The sequence below is a fragment of the Chrysemys picta genome, chromosome 16, assembly GCF_011386835.1.
Source record: "Chrysemys picta bellii isolate R12L10 chromosome 16, ASM1138683v2, whole genome shotgun sequence".
Lineage (NCBI taxonomy): Eukaryota > Metazoa > Chordata > Testudines > Emydidae > Chrysemys > Chrysemys picta.
Genome location: NC_088806.1, coordinates 26,704,887 through 26,723,585, shown reverse-complemented (window position 1 = coordinate 26,723,585; position 18,699 = coordinate 26,704,887). Strand labels below are relative to the sequence as shown.

The 18,699-nt window shown below is 42.1% G+C and overlaps 1 protein-coding gene across 1 annotated transcript in view; it reads right to left on the bottom strand.

Moving 5' to 3' along the window:
- The window catches only part of LOC122173896 (uncharacterized), a 37,635-nt gene extending 22,285 nt beyond the window's left edge, over positions 1-15,350 (bottom strand). The window contains exons 1-12 of the mRNA XM_042852003.2: positions 15,073-15,350; positions 14,320-14,477; positions 13,132-13,359; positions 12,211-12,546; positions 9,323-9,721; positions 8,750-8,920; positions 7,939-8,096; positions 6,774-6,914; positions 5,885-6,023; positions 4,059-4,249; positions 2,437-2,562; positions 920-1,112 (exon numbers count right to left, since the gene is read on the bottom strand). Of these exons, the coding sequence (XP_042707937.2) occupies positions 920-1,112; positions 2,437-2,562; positions 4,059-4,249; positions 5,885-6,023; positions 6,774-6,914; positions 7,939-8,096; positions 8,750-8,920; positions 9,323-9,721; positions 12,211-12,546; positions 13,132-13,359; positions 14,320-14,477; positions 15,073-15,281 (2,449 nt within the window). The 5' untranslated portion in view covers positions 15,282-15,350. The remainder of the gene's footprint in view (positions 1-919; positions 1,113-2,436; positions 2,563-4,058; positions 4,250-5,884; positions 6,024-6,773; positions 6,915-7,938; positions 8,097-8,749; positions 8,921-9,322; positions 9,722-12,210; positions 12,547-13,131; positions 13,360-14,319; positions 14,478-15,072) is intronic.
- Positions 15,351-18,699: the final 3,349 nt, after the last annotated feature.

Genomic DNA, 18,699 nt, shown 5'->3' with positions numbered 1-18,699 from the left:
GGGTGAGGGATGGGGCTGCTCCTTGCCCAGCATGGGGCAAGAGCGGTGACTGTGGGCGGGGGGGTCCCCTGTGCTGCTGCAGGGTCCTGCCGGAAAAGGGAAGGGAGGCTGCAGGGAGGCAAGGGAAGATGGAAGAGGCAGGGACGCTCTGCTCCCTCTGGGGGCTGGGAGGTGCGGGGGGGGGGGCAGCAAGGAGGGGCCGGGGGACACTCGGGGGAGGCATGGGGGGGCGGCAGGTGGGGCCAGGGCAGAGACCTGGCCCCAAATATTGCTGGAGCTGGGCCCCTGGGCTCCGAATATTGCTGGTGCCCGAGCACCACGTGGGTATATAACTTGCTGTCCATGGATGCAAGAACTCAAGTACTCTGTCACCATGCTCCTAATCTTTGGCACCTTAAAGACAGATTTATTTGGGCATAAGCTGCAGTTTCACCTTCCTTTATCAGTAGAGAATGAAAATCTCTAAGATTTAGACCTTATTTTTTCCTTTGAATCTTAACCGACGGCGTTTTGATTCTGACTTTCTGGCCTATAGCAAGAACATCATTCTGATGAAAACTGACTTTTTGCTTCTGGAAATTTCCAGAAGGATGGGGGTTTGCAAAAGAGAGTGTACACACAGTGCACTTCAATTTTTGAATAGTCTAATAAAAGATTATCTGAATTTTGTAAACTTCTATAAATTATTTTTATGGTTGCAAAGATAGGCTCTGATCCTGGAAACAGTTTACACACATGCTTCATTTTACACATCTGAGTACACATTTGACTCAGCGGACTTCTCAAATGTATAAAATTAAGCACATGCTTAACTTTCTGCTGCAGGATTGGAGCTTCCGTTTTTAGCACATCAGAACTTTTTCACTCCGGCAACAGTTTTTGAGTTGGAATAAAATGAAATTATTGACTCTACCTTTACCTGACTGAAGAATTAGAGTCTCAAGTGACCTATCACTCCTTTTGTTTTCCTCCAGTGTCTGAACCAGAGACTTCAACAATGGAATCAGTTTTCGATGGATGACTGCGCATGTGCCGTGGGGGACACCAGCAATACCATAAAATCTGGTCCCTTGGTAGTTTTCAAAGCATTGTGATGTCCCAGAGAGACGCGCCTGAAATAGCACAGATCAGACAAAGACTTGCTGTTCACATGTGAGTCATTAATACCGCTGGAAATGCAACCTATCACTCTTAATATTTCCATGCAACCCTTGTACATGCAAATCAGTTTATAACAGGACTAGGAGGTGTGCACTGTGCTACAAGCTTGCCTAATCACAAATAGTTTGGGGGTTCCTAATGAGTGTATGGGTGGGTGGTAACGGGCCCACAGCTCCCATCTCTTTAAACTGTCCACATTCCTGAAGCTTCTGTAAAGGGTTTTAAGACAAAAAATAAATTAATTTTATTTCACGTGTTTAATGTCCCCAGTTTATGTGGGATGCATTTGCAAGTGCCATATACATGGTCAAACTCTCCCTCTCCAACCCTGCAGTATAATAACCTTATTTCATTGAGAGTAATAAGCTGGAGTTCAGCTATAGATGTTGGTGACAGACTCATCAGGAGTGAAAAGAAGCTGAGATGTGGGGGAAGGGGAACTTCAGGAGACCAAACATCATAAGGCATTTTGAAGTAAGAGAAAGAGAAGGAGGGAGGTGTTCAGACATGACCACCCTGATAACTCCAGTGATCTTTTTTTTTTTTACCAAAGTAGCCTAAAATAGATAGACTATGTAAACTGGCCACTCAAAAGGACAGAGAGCCTAATCCAAACCCCCATGAAACCAATTGAAATACTTCAACTGATGTCAACAGGGTTTGGATCTGGATCTAAAGTTTTCTGGACACAGCCCTTAATTAAAACATTATAGATACCAAGGGTGGGATTTTCAAAAGCACCTCTGTGATTTAGGAGCACAAGACCCATTAAAAGTCATTGGGATTTGTGTTTCTAAGTCATGCAGGGTATGTCTAGACGGCAATAAAACACCCGCAGCTGGCCCACGTCAACTGACTCAGGCTTGTGAGGCTTGGGCTGCAGGGCAATAAAATTACAGTGTAAACATCTGGGCTCAGTATGGAGCTCAGGCTCTGGGACCATCCCACCTCCCGGGTTCCTGGCAGGCACTGTCACACTTTATGGGAGTACCTTTAGGAGGAGGATGTTCACCTGTTAAAATTGCAGATCCAAGCTGACATCTTGCACATCATTCTAACACTGCTGCCAAAATAGTACATTTCTTAATTGAATTTTTATTTAGTGTACAAGTTTCAAAGTCCATGATAAAATAAATTCTCAAATAGGGTGATTTGTTTTTCTGGGTGTCTGATTCCATGCTAAGATTTTATTCTAAGAACACACCAACAGCCTGTCGTTGCTGGAAAATTGGGTAATACAGAACATTATCTCAAACCTTCAGGTGAAGTCAGTACCTTTGCCTGCAGAACCTGGATGTCCAACAAGTCCCTGAGATATTCCAGTCTGCTGTATGCAGACTCCACACTGACCTGTTGGTTCATTATATGTTCCTGAAATTCAGCAACATGATGTAGTATGACCTAGAAAAAATGGTATGAAATATCAGCAAATGAGCAAGCAAGTTGCCTAAATTAAGGATTGCATTTTTCTTATGATTAAAATAGAACTTTATCTATAAAGCTTGTGTGACTGTATCGAGAATAGTGCACTCAGTTCTGGTCATCTCATCACCAAAGCAATCCAGACAAGTGCAGGGAGTTCAGGGAATAGTAACAAAAATGATTAAAGGGCCTCAAGGGACTAGTTTAAGAGAAAGACTGAAATAAATAAATATGGCAGCTGGATCAAGCAGTGACGCGGGACGTGATAAAAGCCTGCAAGAATTTGAAAGGTGTAAACATCAAGGAGGTTTGTTTTGGACAGAATAATTCAGAGTAACAGGGTAAAATTAAAAGGAAAAGCTTCCAGACACTGAAATCTGATAGGTGCTAGATGAAGGCCTGACCAACACAAACACATAAGAACGGCCATACTGGGTCAGACCAAAGGTCCATCTAGCCAGGGCCGGCTCCAGGCACCAGCCTGGCAAGCAGGCCACTCCGGAGAGGGGCGGCATGTCCAGCTATTCGGCGGCAATTCGGCGGACGGTCCCTCACTCCGGCTGGGAGTGAAGGACCTCCCGCCGAATTGCTGCCGCAGATCACGATCGCGGCTTTTTTTTTTTTTTTGGCTGCTTGGGGCGGCCAAAACCCTGGAGCCGGCTCTGCATCTAGCCCAGTATCCTGTCTTCCAACACTGGCCAATGCCAGGTGCCCCAGAGGGAATGAACAGGTAATCATCAAGTAATCCATTCCCTGTCGCTCATTCCCAGCTTCTTGCAAACAGAGGCTAGGGACACCATCCCTGCCCATCCTGGCTAAGTCACAAGTCAATAAAAAGAGAAAAAGAGTCCTATTTATTTAACTAGTCACTTGACTGGGCTATGGATAGCAGTTGAAGCTTCATCTCTACATACATGTAACATATGACTGGGAAAGCTTTTGAGAATCGGTCCCCAGGGGATGATCTTTCATGATCTAATTGGTCTTTTCTAGCTCTAATGTCTATGATGCCATGTAACAGATCTAATGTTTTTTTAAACTGCCAACATGAAGAGGTTCTGTATCAGTCAGAAACATAACACTAAACATCATATTTGACAATACCTCTTTCTAACTCCTAATTTCAGTCTGGCCAATTTGACTCCTAACCAGCACCGTTTCACAATCAAACTGGATTTTCTATCTCAAAGGAAATATGGCTTTACCATTGGTAACAGCATCGTGCTATATTTTTCTGTACAAGTTTAAAATTTATTATCTGAGTGGCAGCTGTCTAGGATGACTGACTTTTGTTTAAGATCATTCTGCTCATTTTCTTCTTCAGCCTGGTCTGTGGATAAGGGAGGAGAAGGCCCTGTATGAGATGGGAGGTTCTTGGGGAGTTAAAACTGGCTTAAAATGTGCTTCAAAGAGAGACCATAGTTTCCTGCAGAATAAGGTTAGTGATATTTAACTCAACCTAACTGTGACCTCACCTTTCTGGGCTTGAATCTGGGTGCTGTCTCGGTGTTAGAGTTCTTGCTCCTTTGCCATGCTTTCTCCTTCATCTGCCTTTGTAATCGGCCTTCCTCCAGCTGCATCTTTTGAATAAATTGAACCATTTTTTCCAGTGCCTTCCTGATCAACAGTATAACTTGAACTTCTTGCTCTTTTTCATCTTTCTCAGCTGTAGGTACAGAATGTTAGCAATTACTCTCAGCTTGGAAACTGAGTCCTAATGAGTGGTTATATAGGGGAAGCTACCGAATTTCTGAGACAGATTAAGGGCATGGATTAAATGCCCTAAAAGGAATTTTCAATTTCTGATTCTGATGATTCTGTGGCATGCTGTACAAAAATGATTTATCTGTCAAGTCTGTTCACCCGCTATTTCCTCTTTCAATTTTTAGGACACCCACGAGAACTTGCTATAGATTTATTCAGAGTGTGAGTTCTACCAATCATAGTGCAGTTAAAAAAAAAAAAAAAAAACCTCGATGAGGCTGACATACAGAGCCATTGCAGAACAGGGTGGGATTTCTGGGGCAATTGGCAGGATTTTGCATGGGATTTTGAGATTCCAGCAGAACTGAAGAGACACTGTTCAGGTCTGCAGTGAGATTTCTCAAGATGAGTGAAAATCACCCCTGTGCAGACCGTCAGAGAATGGCCCTGCTATTGTAGGGAACTTTCCTGGCTTCTGCACTACCCCGGTGGAATCGGATAGTGAAAGGATCTGAGTCCTCGCTCCAACGCCCTTTATCCAGATGCCTGCCTGACCTTGAGGACTCCCTTTTCACAAACCCATGTGTCAGAGTCCTCATATCCCGATAAGGCTGGGCCCAGGATTCTGGGAGACTAAACCCCCCAGTCTCGTCGTGGTCACTTAGGACGGGGGGGGGAGGGTGTCTCCCCTCCGTGGTGCTCTCTCCACACCCCAGCCCAGTGAGCACTACATTAAGTTCAAACCAAATACAATGTATTAAATAGCAAAGAGCAGTATGAAAAGTAAGAGGGGAAATGGGAAAGGGTCAAGGAAACAAGGCAGGGGGAAAGTGCCAACAGCCGTCTCTGGGACGTTCACAGGACCCCTGGCCTGGGTGCCATCTCCCTGGCTGGGCCGGCAGCCCAGGATCCCCCTGGCGCTCCCCAGCTGCTCACCACACCCGGCTCTGGTGTTACTGGTGGCACGGCCGGCGTCCACCCCCCAGCTCTGTCCCCGCAGCTCCCCGCTGGAGTCCGGCCCCGGCTCACCGTCAGTTCCCCAGCTCCACTCGGCCTTCTCCGGCTCCCTCTCCCCTTAGCTCTGCTCTCAGCATCCCTCACACGGAGGACGGGACCCCAGGCTCCACACTCCCTCACTGGCCTGCCGGACTTGTCAATCGGGCTGACCTGGAGCTCTGGCCTCTCCCCATTGGCCCTGGGGACGGTCAGTCTCAGGATCTTGATTTCTCATTGGCCCTTCCCCTTTCTTTTGGTATTGAGAGGGGACCAACAAAAAAACCCCACTCGGTTTCAGTAAGGGCCCAACATATGCATCTAGGGTGACCAGATGTCCCGATTTTTTAGGGACAATCCCTATATTCATGGCTTTATCTTATATAGGCACTTATTGCCCCCCACCCCCTGTCCTAATTTTTCACACTTGCTATCTGGTTACCCTATATGCATCACTTCAGTCCCATTTCAGCCCTATTTTGAGTGGTTAAGTGGGACGTAAGTATTGTACCAGCCTTGCTCTGGCCCTCTGCACAGGGGTGATTTTCACACAGTATGTACAGAAGGGCCTCACTTTCTTCCCGTTAAAGCCTCTGCTTCCTACCTTTAGATAACAAAGATAGTTCAGAGCCCAATAGGCTGCTCCGATCCCTGGCAGTTCTTCTTTGAGCTTCCTGAAGAGAGGGTCCCTCAAGGAAGTGACAGGTTTCCTCAATGTCTTTTAATTTATCCTTGTACCTTATCTGTGAGAATCAGGACAGAAATTATCACTGATATTATCTCCTGTGACAGGGAAGCCTAAAAAACCCAGCTGTTCCAAAAAGTTCTTATAGCGGTACAGATAACAGGAATAACTGTGATGGCCATGGTTAGAAAGAATAAGGCTTTTATCTATACTTTCTTTTCCTCCTAGCCTCCTCCCTTAGCTAACAGAGGATACACACGCTGTCCTAACATCTGCCATCTCATTTCCCCTCTGTCTTGTCTTCCTTTCCCCAGTCCCTTTCTCTTTCTCTGATTGCAGATAGATTGATCCAAAACTCACTGACGTTATTGGGAGTCTTCCATTGATTTCAGTGAGCCTTAAAACAGATCCATTCTGAGTTTTTACTGGAGATTACTCTGCTACTATGAGGCAACAGCTACTAAAAGAATAGCGACAGGAGTGGGCTTGTCTACACTGGGGATTTTTGCACCGGTATAACACAATAATGTAGCTGCACCAGTGAAAATACCAAGTGTAGATAATGTATTGGTGTAAAAAAAGACTTGGACTGGCAATTTGCACTAGCACAGCACCAGGGTACATTGGTGGAAAAATTCAACTGTAGATGAGCCCACACAAAGCACACATGTTGTGTCAAAAAGAGAAGCAACTATATTTCTAAACATCAGCTTGAAAATTTGGCCCAAAGTGGATTCCCTTAAGCACTTGAGAAAAAACGTCCAGTGAAGAATTAGTTGAAGCCAGTTACAAAGAGGAGCCACTGCACCTTCTGTGCCTTTCCTTCCTTTACAGCATCAAGGACATCAAGAAATACAAAGTTTAGCTCTTTAAGAAGCTCTTCTTCCCTTTCTCTTTGGCGGTGCCAGTACATTTGTCTTGAATTTATCTCCTTTTCCAGAATGCTCAGCTGAAAAACAACACCAAAAGCAGCAGCTCAGGTTTTCAGGGTTCTGAAGGAAGTCAGAAACCTATGTATCGTGTGTGATTCTCTGTGCCAGTGAGGAAACCCTTGTTCCACAATTTCTACAAATTCTCCAGCCTGACAGTATAGGCACTTACTTTGCATTAGAGAGATGGATACTTTGCAATGGGAAGTTTGTGCAGGTTTACAACTTTCACTTTAGAAGTTTCTGCTTCAAAGCTGTAATGAAGGTAGCATGAATTTCAGTGGGGAACGTGACAATGTAGATGGAGAAAAAGGGGTGACAAAGAAATGAAAAAAATAAAGTGCAGAGGAAGGGAAAACAGTGGGATATTGGGAGAATAGGTCCGAGCAACAATTAATTTATTTCTGATCATTTTCAAGTATCAAGTGTAATAAAACATTTAAATTAACTTTTATTGAACTGTGGGAAAATATAAACTGGGAAGCAGACTTTACAGTTTCCTGATCCAGAACTCAATAGTACCTGCCACAGAATGGATCCTTAAGATGTCACAGAAGTCTGTCTATCCTGATAATGCCTATTCAAAAATGAAGATACTAAAACTAGGAGGCCTCCAATACCCTCTTTACAGAATTATCTACCCTCGTCCCCAAATGCCACTCAATGCCCCCAATACACATAAAACCACCCCAAACCCACTCTCAGAAATATTTGGTAACCAAATCCCTTGTAAGTAGGTGACAAACTTCTAAAAAAAACCTAAATTCCAGTTATGGCTGGATTTCCTTCTATACTAATTCCAATTCCAACAACACCCTATTCTGGGAGCTCACTCATGTACATACAGTACAGTACAATAAAAAAAATTGTATATACTCTGGTAGTGACAAACTCACACATCCACTAATAGAAAAAGCTGTGGTCTGTTTAGTTAGGATACTGAAGGAAGCAGAATTGTCTCCCCATAGTATGAAAGCATAAGCAGGGAATTTCTAAGCATTGTCAAATCTGGAACAAATTCTGATTTGTTGAGGCTCTAATTACCAGATCTGAGTCTGCTGCTCCTCTTGGTAAAGCTCCTAGGGACTGAACAGTAGGAATTACAATGTTTGTCCAAGGATCAGTTTGAGCACCTATAACTGGGCCAGTCTCACCTGTAATAGGATCTATGGTTCTGGCACCAACTGTGATAGGGACAAGACCTGCAGAAAGGCAAAATAAATAAATTTTTTTTTTTAGAATTCAGAGGATGAGGAGAGTGAGCCATTTAATTTTTGTGCATCCAGTTCAGTGATTGACATTTATTAAATCATAAAAGGAAATGACTATGATCTTAAATAGCCCATTGGTAAAACAAACCTCTGAGCTAGCCCTGCAGCACTGAGCTGCCATGTACACGGCTGAGTTCAGGTCCGAAGCAAATTTCTCTTGTTCCTGAACTGGCATGAATTGGGAGCACTGTGGGGGCAGTGTCCCCAACCCTTGGGGCTGTATCTCTAGTTATCCCCTCTGGCCCATTCAAGGAGTCATATCTAGCTCTCCTGAGTCAGAGACTAAAGTGGGGCCTTTTAGATCACCCACTGGGACTAAAGAAGTACACGGATGTGCAGGCAGAATACGTTTCCAGAGGTGAAAGGCCACTGCCGTCAGTGGTCTAACTCTCTTTCACCATTAAGTTGAAGCTGACTGTTGTGTACAGGTCCACACTACACCAATCAGAATTTCACATTCAAATTCATTAACTTTTTCTTTGTCACGGCACATTACTGATTCTGAAAGCAACACAGATATTGGTGACAGTCCTGCCACTGCCTCACTAAGGCTTTATGTTGTGTGATCCGGTTTCTTACTCCACCTTTTCCATCTGCATCTTCCATGGTTCCTGCAAGTGGGGTTGGATGCCCAGTGTTCCAATCACATTCTACTCCTAGGATGGGCACCATCAAATCTGACCCACCAGGATCTGGGATTTTCATTCCAAACACTGCAGGAATCCACATCTCTGTACCAGGATATTTGATAATCCCTAATTCATTTGAAAAAGAAGAGAGGAAGATATCAATACGTGCTGCTAAACTGAATGGGAATTGTTTCTTGATGGAAATAGCCATTTAAAGGCTGATGAATGCACAATGAATCTCCTTAGTTATCCAAATGACCTGCCTGAGCTCATAGTGTAAAGATTTGCTAAAGACAGCAGGTATTTGGCATGTGTTTCTCATCCCACTGTAGTCCTAATATGGCACTGAATGCTTATGCTATTTTGGGCCAACTTCTCTGATGATGTGATTAGATATAGCTCCATTGATTTCAAAGGAATTTCATTCATTTACATCAGTGAGAATCTGTCTCTAAATCATTAAAATAGGCTCAGATTACTTTTGTTCTAAGCAATTTTTTTTCAGTAGGTTTTATGCAACGTACGTACCCAATTTGCCACCATTACTTTTGAGGCTTGAAGCTATTTCATGTTGTTTCTCCAAACTTCGCAGCCGGTGAATTGCATGATGGAGCCTAATTGACAATGACTTTTTCATGTCTTCTACTGCAGCCTTCAGGACTTCCTGCTTGTCTGCTGCTAAGGACATATCTTCACAAATTGAATCTTTATACTGCCTCAGGGCTTTAACCACATGGATCTGGGCGACAAGAGTGTTAGCTTCCAACAGCGCCTGGTAACCTCCTGCATGGGGCAGCACTTTATCTTGTTTAAGGCACGCTCCATGTATCCGAGCAGTCTTCCTACTCAGAGGTTCAGAGAAGGAATCTCCAAGAAGCAATAGGCTTCCCGAGGGTCCCATCAGCCCCCCAACTGGGACCAAATCTCCTGTAGTCAAGGAACAGTGAAAAGAAATCAGAACATCACCCAGACTTTATGGACCTGATCCTGTTCCATTAAAATCAATGGCAAAAAATTCATTTATTGCAACGGGAAGAGGATCAGGTCCTAAATGCGCATGTAAAATAGACTAAAATGCGGATGTCCATTGTTTACAGTGATTTACAACTTTAAAATACTTTAAATGTATCTGTTACTTTGACTCTAGAAAATTGTGCTGCATTTGCAAAATTAGAATGTTAACAATAAAGTTGGATAATAATACATGGCTCTAATATAGTGCTTTTCATCTATAATTCTCAAAGTTTTTCACATAGGAGATAAGTATCATTATTAGAGGTGGGCAGGAAACTGTTTTTCTGTCCTATGAATATTTTTGAGAGTTTGAAAATTTTTACTGTCCTGAATTAGGAAGAAAAGTTGAAATCCTGAAAATGTTTGTGAATTGAAAAACCAACAACTATTTTGGTTCAGGTCAATCAAAATGTTTTGTTTTGATAATTTTGAAATCTTTATTTCTTATTTTTATCTTTTCTCTCTTTTTTTAAACAAACCTTTTTCAGTTTAACGAAATTAGATTTCAAAACAAAAAGTTGTTTGGAACCAGAAAAATGGAATTTTTAATTTAAAAATGTCAAAATGAAACATTTCAACAATTTTGAAACTTTTTTCAATATTTTTTTCTAGTGTTTTACAAACAGTTTTGGTTTCAATACATGGGCATTTTTTGATGAAAAAACAATTTTCAAAAAATTTCTGACCAGTTCTGATTACTCTACCCACTTTATAGATGAGGAAACTGAGGCACGGATGTGTCGTGACTTGTCAAAGGTCACCCAGCAGGCCAGGGGCAGTGCCGGAAAGGTATTGCACATTCCAGGACACATTTCATTCGGCGATATGTCCGATAATATAGTACTGCAATATATGAGCCAACAAGGCCTGTGCTCTGCATAGCCTGACTCCCCGGAGACAGAGAATAAGGAAAACATGTAATTGTGGCTTTGCTGTTTGATGTTTCTGGCATTTTTATGCATCTTGTTCAGTAATAACTGCTGTAGAGTGATATTCCCAGCAGAGCCTGTGGGGTATGTAGTATTTTAGGTAACCATTAAGGTGCATTAGTGTTGAACTTTTAAGAACTGACTTTCTAAGTGAACAGTCAATCAAGAGAATAACCTCCCATTCACTAAACACCTCTGTAGATGGTCTCTAATCATGGACCTGAACACGCACCCTTAACTCCACTGTAATAGCAAGTATGAAACACAAAATTTGCACATCTTGCAAGATCCTGCAGGGAAATCCTGTGTCCCCTGCAGAGAGTGATTGGAGCTCTCTAGTCCTGTTGAAATTACAAATATTTTCACACATATCTCTGAATCTCAGGAACTCTTCCTGCTTCTTTGCTAAGGAACTTCAGACAGACTCTGACTGTACCTTTTTGCCTTCTTATCTAAAGGGCCAGAATCCTCAGCTGGGGTTAATCAGCATAGCTTCATTGAAGCCAGGATAGCTATACCAATTTACAACAACTAAGGCTCTGGCTCTAAATTATGTATATTGTACCTCGCCTTACTAAACACGAAAACAATTCCACTTTGGCTGCCTCATGCCTTCAGTGTGGGTGCGACTTGTTTGCTCTGTTTTTGAGTATGATATGTTTTCTAAAATTAGCTATGAAGAACATAAGTGTATGGAAAATGCTTTCTATAAATCTAGAGCTTTTGGCCCCGAAGACCCTAAAGAATGGATTTCATGCTGTTTTTATTATATTAATAGAGCAATTGAACTATCTCCAAGAGTCAGATCAACTTAACTAGTTTTTGTCATATAATTAATGACTACCGCACCTCTTAGTCGCCAGTCACTGCTTCTCTTTCTTTTTTTAGTCATATTTATGGAAAGTGGGGCAGGTTATTGATTTTTAGGACAATAATTTCTGAAATAATATTCTGGGGAAATGAAAGCTTTCTGTCTGTGATACTTTGAGTCCAACCTATGCCGCTATTCGGCTGATTATGGTAGTATCTCGTTCATCAGGAGAAATCAAATGTGGGGAGGGGAGGTTAAAGGTTTGAATCTAATGCTGCTGCCATTTTTAGGATTAGTGAATCGATGATAAGTTGCATTTGCACAATGTGTCACTTTGTGCTATACACACACATACAGCAGAACTGTCAGTGGCGCTAGCTGATGTTGGGGTGTTTTAAACAATATTTGGGGTCTTAATTGAGCCACCATGGTGGGCTATTGAGTTTCTCTGCCCTCTTTTAACTGTTTGACTATTCATCGATCGTTCCAGTGGGAACTACAAGTTCTATAGACCTTTTAGATGGGACATCTTCCTCCTCAATAAGGTTATAGCAAACATCTACCCACTGACTAGCTATGGGAGAGGTGTGTGAGGGGATGAAGGGAAGGAAGAAACAACCTCACTTTGGATTTCCATCCCAAGAAACATGAAGATCATTTACCTGTGTTATTATCCAAACTGACTCCAAGTATTGGGACAATCTTTCCTCCCTCTGGTTCAATCATAGGCCCTCCAATTTCAAGAGGCGTCACTGTTCCTGTAAGAGGATTCATGTACGTCCCACCCAAGGACAGTTTTTGTCCTGTTTGGGGATGGATTGTAACTCCTAGCACTGGGACTTCTATTTCTGTAGCTGGATCTAGCATGAGTCCTCCCAGTTTAAACACTCTGTCAGGTTGTAAGCTAGGAAGTTTAGTCTTCAGTGGTAAGCCAGTCCTTGGAGAGATAGGATACGGAACATAGGGGAATATGGGTAGTTCAGACTTACAAAGCTCACCTAAATATTGAAACAGAAGAGATTTGACAGTTACAAACTATTTTATTCTTCAATGGATACGGGAATTAATCCCCACGCTAATACAATTCTCTGCATTAGAGCTGGGAACAGAGGCATATTGGGGATTTCAAAGGATGATCATTTTCATAAACTTCCTCTTTCTTCATATGAAGAATTAAATGAAGAGAGTGAATTCCCTTTCTTTGGTTGACATACTTTTCCAACTTAATTCCTGCTTTTGCCACTTACTTAACATGAGAAGTTCTTTAGCATATAATATTTTGTACAATTTAATGAACAGAAAGGAGAGAAAAATAATAATCAGAAACAGGAAATATTTAAACATTTGCTTTATATAAGCCTGGTGTGCTCAGTAAATCCAGTCCATGGCAAGGCCCAATTCAAGGTGAACAAAATCTCCTAGTGCCAAGCAGGCAATGAGGTGGTCATAGGCCAATCTGCAAATAAGGTTTTTGTTATAAGAAAAATATGGATAAGTATATTAGGCTTTACTAAAATCGCTCCCACAGATGCATTCCCCACGTAGGCAAGTGGATATATTAATTATCCCCATGTGTCCCATACCTGAAGCAGAGTCAACAGCAGAGATCAGTTTAGAGCTGACTGGATCATAGCCAACATTACCAGCTACAGGGAGCACTTTTCCAGTCTCGGGGTGCAGGAACTGATCCCTAGACACAGGCATGGGGCAGTGATTGACCAACAGCATGACACAGTCTGGGTTGGGAGTTAAGAGTCCAGTTATAGGATCCATGTAGAGGGTGTCAGGTGCCCTCACACAGCCATCCGAGTCTGAGAGCAATAAGTGACAGATGAGAAAAGCAAATGAAAAACAACATTAGATCCTCCATTAGACCCTAGGTTTCTGAAATTCCAAATCTGTATGTCTACAGTTGGATTCCAATCTTAGGTTCAATCAGAAATCTATGGCTATTTCTTTATGATACTTTGTCTGTGATCAGAGATCACATGTAGGTCAGAGAGAGTCAGGAAGGAGAGTAAAGGCTTACAGACAGATCTTCCTATCAACTTCTTTTGTATGGGAAGAGAGTTACAGTGTTCCCAATCCTTATTCTTTTCTCTCCTCAATATCTATGCATGACTCCCATGAGGCTAATGGGACTTATGCAACCATATGAGCGTGGCTAACAATCTCAGATTTCTGCACACAGATTCATGTTGCCCTAATCTGTAGTATACATGGAAATGTCCAAGGTAGATTTTATGTTTTAATTTCAGAAGATTTAAATAACAGCAAAAAAAAATGCTTATACTAGATCTCTAGGCATCATAATATTTAATTAATTTTTCAACAACAAAACACACCCAGCAACATTAAAAAACAAACAAACATTCAAACAGGAACAAATTAACTCAGCTCAGCTACAAAATAGTTCCATTCCCTCTCCACTGATATAGAATCACTAACAAAGGACATACAGTTATACACAGACACCTCTCAGTGTGTTTATCAAAAGCCTAAGGAAGAACAATGAAAATGTGGCAGTTATCAGAATTGTTTATCTGAAGAAATTCCATAGATGGTCACGCATAACAACACAACAAATCCTCTTTTTTGCTACCTGAGCAACTGCATTAGCCAGCAGCAGTGGTAGGCTATTGTCCTATTATATGGATCAGCCACTAGAAGAGGGCACTGAACCAGTGGGTTACATCTGCATATTTGAGCAGTTAAAGTGATAATAGCTCTCTTTGAACATACACTAACTAGTTGCCAGAGTTTGTAGTTACCCAGTAGCTCCTCCTTGGTGAGGAGCCTGGTTTTATCTTTGATAATGAGGTGAGCTCCTGTTCCATCTCCCAGCACACCCCATGCCTTGAGTCTGTGACTCTCCTTTATTACTGCACTTGACATTCTGTTGCTTGCAGCATCTATCTGGGCTAATAACCTGAAACTCACAAGAGAAAGATGGATGTCAGTAATCTGAATATAAGGTAAAACTGTTAAAAGGCAGAATGGCATCCATTTCAGGAAAATCCCACAGCAGGCACATAATCCATCTCTGAACATCAATACCATCAGAAAAAGGATTTTAAGGACTGAGGAAACATATGCTTTTTATCTTCCCTGCTTTTAAAATCGTTTCATTAATACTCCCATGCTGATTCTGACACTGGGACCAGGCTACTCAGACCAGTGTTACCTGGTGTTCTGGGAAGGCTGGCCTGACAGGACAGTTCTTTGGAAGCTGCGGTGACGTGGCAGATGGGAACAAGTCATTAGGAAGCATGAAAAGGAATCAGAATAATTTTGGACCTTAAGGTCTAACTGGGCTCTTCTGAATATCCCCAGCTCTCCTTTTCCTTGAGTTTTCCTAGCCCTGCTTTCCACGAACACGATTTCAATAACCTTGTGGTATCAATACTTTCAAACCCATGCTGGTGCTGGTTACAAACCAACCCACTGACTCAGTACTATACAACTGCGTTGTCTGTCTAAAAACAACAACACTTTAATGCAGAGTTCTAAAGCAAATTACTAACCGTTGGTAGTCTGGTTTAGACCACATGGCTCTGTTCCCTCCACAAGCCATCTTCTCTGTCAGTACTTCTGACAATCTCACTGCCTCTCTCAGGGCAGAATTGAACAGGACACAATGCTCTTCTTGGCATTTCAAATCATGGTGTAATAAGTGAAGTTGTTTATTCACAATCTCATCATATTCAGCAGCCAGCTGCTTTCTGTGCAGCATCTCCTCTTCTGCCTAATTGTAACATAAAATGCAGACACCTGTTTCTCAGGACATGAGCTGAGACTGCAGCGGCTCTGTACTTTACTAAAAAGGTAACAACTGGAGGAAAAAGAGTCAATTTTAAGGTATCTGCCTCCACTTGGGCGCTCAAAGGCCAATAGCTCCAGTAGGTTGGGTAATAATTACCTGGAGGGTAAGTGCCTTTCATGTGTCCTCACTTGAATGGTCTAGTGATTCAAAATATTGGTCCATACCTGCCAGCTAGAACTTAAGGGATCAAGTTCATCTTGCTTCTATACCTTTGAACTATATGAAAGGTTTCAGAGTAGCAGCCGTGTTAGTCTGTATCCGCAAAAAGAAGAACAGGAGGACTTGTGGCACCTTAGAGACTAACAAATTTATTAGAGCATAAGCTTTCGTGGACTACAGCCCACTTCTTCGGATGCATATAGAATGGAACATATATTGAGGAGATATATATACACACATACAGAGAGCATAAACAGGTGGGAGTTGTCTTACCACCTCTGAGAGGCCAATTAATTAAGAGAAAAAAAACTTTTGAAGTGATAATCAAGCTAGCCTAGTACAGACAGACAGTTAGATAACAAGTGTGAGAATACTTACAAGGGGAGACAGATTCAATGTCTGTAATGGCTCAGCCATTCCCAGTCCTTATTCAAACCGGAGTTGATTGTGTCTAGTTTGCATATCAATTCTAGCTCAGCAGTTTCTCGTTGGAGTCTGTTTTTGAAGTTTTTCTGTTGTAATATAGCCACCCGCAGGTCTGTCACTGAATGACCAGACAGGTTAAAGTGTTCTCCCACTGGTTTTTGAGTATTTTGATTCCTGATGTCAGATTTGTGTCCATTAATTCTTTTGCGTAGAGACTGTCCGGTTTGGCCAATGTACATGGCAGAGGGGCATTGCTGGCACATGATGGCATATATCACATTGGTAGATGTGCAGGTGAACGAGCCCCTGATGGTATGGCTGATGTGATTAGGTCCTATGATGATGTCACTGGAATAGATATGTGGACAGAGTTGACATCGGGGTTTGTTACAAGGATAGGTTCCTGGGTTAGTGGTTTTGTTCAGTGATGTGTGGTTGCTGGTGAGTATTTGCTTTAGGTTGGGGGGTTGTCTGTAAGCGAGGACAGGTCTGTCTCCCAAGATCTGTGAGAGTAAAGGATCATCTTTCAGGATAGGTTGTAGATCTCTGATGATGCGCTGGAGAGGTTTTAGTTGGGGGCTGAAGGTGACAGCTAGTGGTGTTCTGTTATTTTCTTTGTTGGGCCTGTCTTGTAGGAGGTGACTTCTGGGTACTCGTCTGGCTCTGTCAATCTGTTTTTTCACTTCAGCAGGTGGGTATTGTAGTTTTAAGAATGCTTGATAGAGATCTTGTAGGTGCTTGTCTCTATCCGAGGGATTGGAGCAAATGCGGTTATATCTTAGAGCTTGGCTGTAGACAATGGATCGTGTGGTGTGTCCTGGATGGAAGCTGGAGGCATGTAGGTAAGTGTAGCGGTCAGTAGCACCTACAAGATCTCTATCAAGCATTCTTAAAACTACAATACCCACCTGCTGAAGTGAAAAAACAGATTGACAGAGCCAGACGAGTACCCAGAAGTCACCTCCTACAAGACAGGCCCAACAAAGAAAATAACAGAACACCACTAGCTGTCACCTTCAGCCCCCAACTAAAACCTCTCCAGCGCATCATCAGAGATCTACAACCTATCCTGAAAGATGATCCTTTACTCTCACAGATCTTGGGAGACAGACCTGTCCTCGCTTACAGACAACCCCCCAACCTAAAGCAAATACTCACCAGCAACCACACATCACTGAACAAAACCACTAACCCAGGAACCTATCCTTGTAACAAACCCCGATGTCAACTCTGTCCACATATCTATTCCAGTGACATCATCATAGGACCTAATCACATCAGCCATACCATCAGGGGCTCGTTCACCTGCACAGCTACCAATGTGATATATGCCATCATGTGCCAGCAATGCCCCTCTGCCATGTACATTGGCCAAACCGGACAGTCTCTACGCAAAAGAATTAATGGACACAAATCTGACATCAGGAATCAAAATACTCAAAAACCAGTGGGAGAACACTTTAACCTGTCTGGTCATTCAGTGACAGACCTGCGGGTGGCTATATTACAACAGAAAAACTTCAAAAACAGACTCCAACGAGAAACTGCTGAGCTAGAATTGATATGCAAACTAGACACAATCAACTCCGGTTTGAATAAGGACTGGGAATGGCTGAGCCATTACAGACATTGAATCTGTCTCCCCTTGTAAGTATTCTCACACTTGTTATCTAACTGTCTGTCTGTACTAGGCTAGCTTGATTATCACTTCAAAAGTTTTTTTTCTCTTAATTAATTGGCCTCTCAGAGGTGGTAAGACAACTCCCACCTGTTTATGCTCTCTGTATGTGTGTATATATATCTCCTCAATATATGTTCCATTCTATATGCATCCGAGGAAGTGGGCTGTAGTCCACGAAAGCTTATGCTCTAATAAATTTGTTAGTCTCTAAGGTGCCACAAGTCCTCCTGTTCTTCTTTTTGAACTATATGTTTGTACATATATGTGTCTCTGTGTGTATGTGTGAGTGTGGATGTTTCTATTTATAAACTGCAAAATCGTTACATTTCCTTCACAGGTTTTTCAGAAGAATACAGTCAAACACACTATCTGTGAACAAGATGGAAGAAGAAGCTGCAACAAAATATACATATATATATATATATATACACACACATGGATGACATTTCCAAAACTGAACCCTTGGTCACTGCAAGGGAGAAGATATGGTCTTCCACAAGTGGGGAGAGAGTAGCATCAGACACTAAGTAAAAAAAGGAAACACACCAGAAAAGGGAGTAACCTTCAGAAACATGTCTCTGTATTAACATTGAATTGTTCCAACGATTTTAGAGTTTTCAAATGTTCTAGTATATCAGTCACATACTTTGCAGAAATATTATTGGCCTGGTAGCTTATGAAAATATGATGCCATTACACAACAGAAATGAAAGAATCCACATGACTGTGTCTAATATTATGAAATTGAGGTTTTCAGTTTCTATGTCTATGTATAAACAAATCTAAGAAAAACTGAGCTGTACCTGATATTTTGCTTTCATATAGTTCCCCATCATTATGCTGTCATAAGATTCTGCCTTCTCTGGGATACACAGACTCATCATCCAAAGCTCTCTGAGTGAAGCTATTTCGGTCATAAGTTTGTGATACAAGATTTTCAGCTGAGAAGAAAACAAGATGAAAAATAAACAAATGAGGGTGTAGCTGTTGTTCTGGACCCTTCTTAATGCCCAAAGGCCACTGAATTTCTAGCACAAAACAAATACATCTTTGAATGATTAT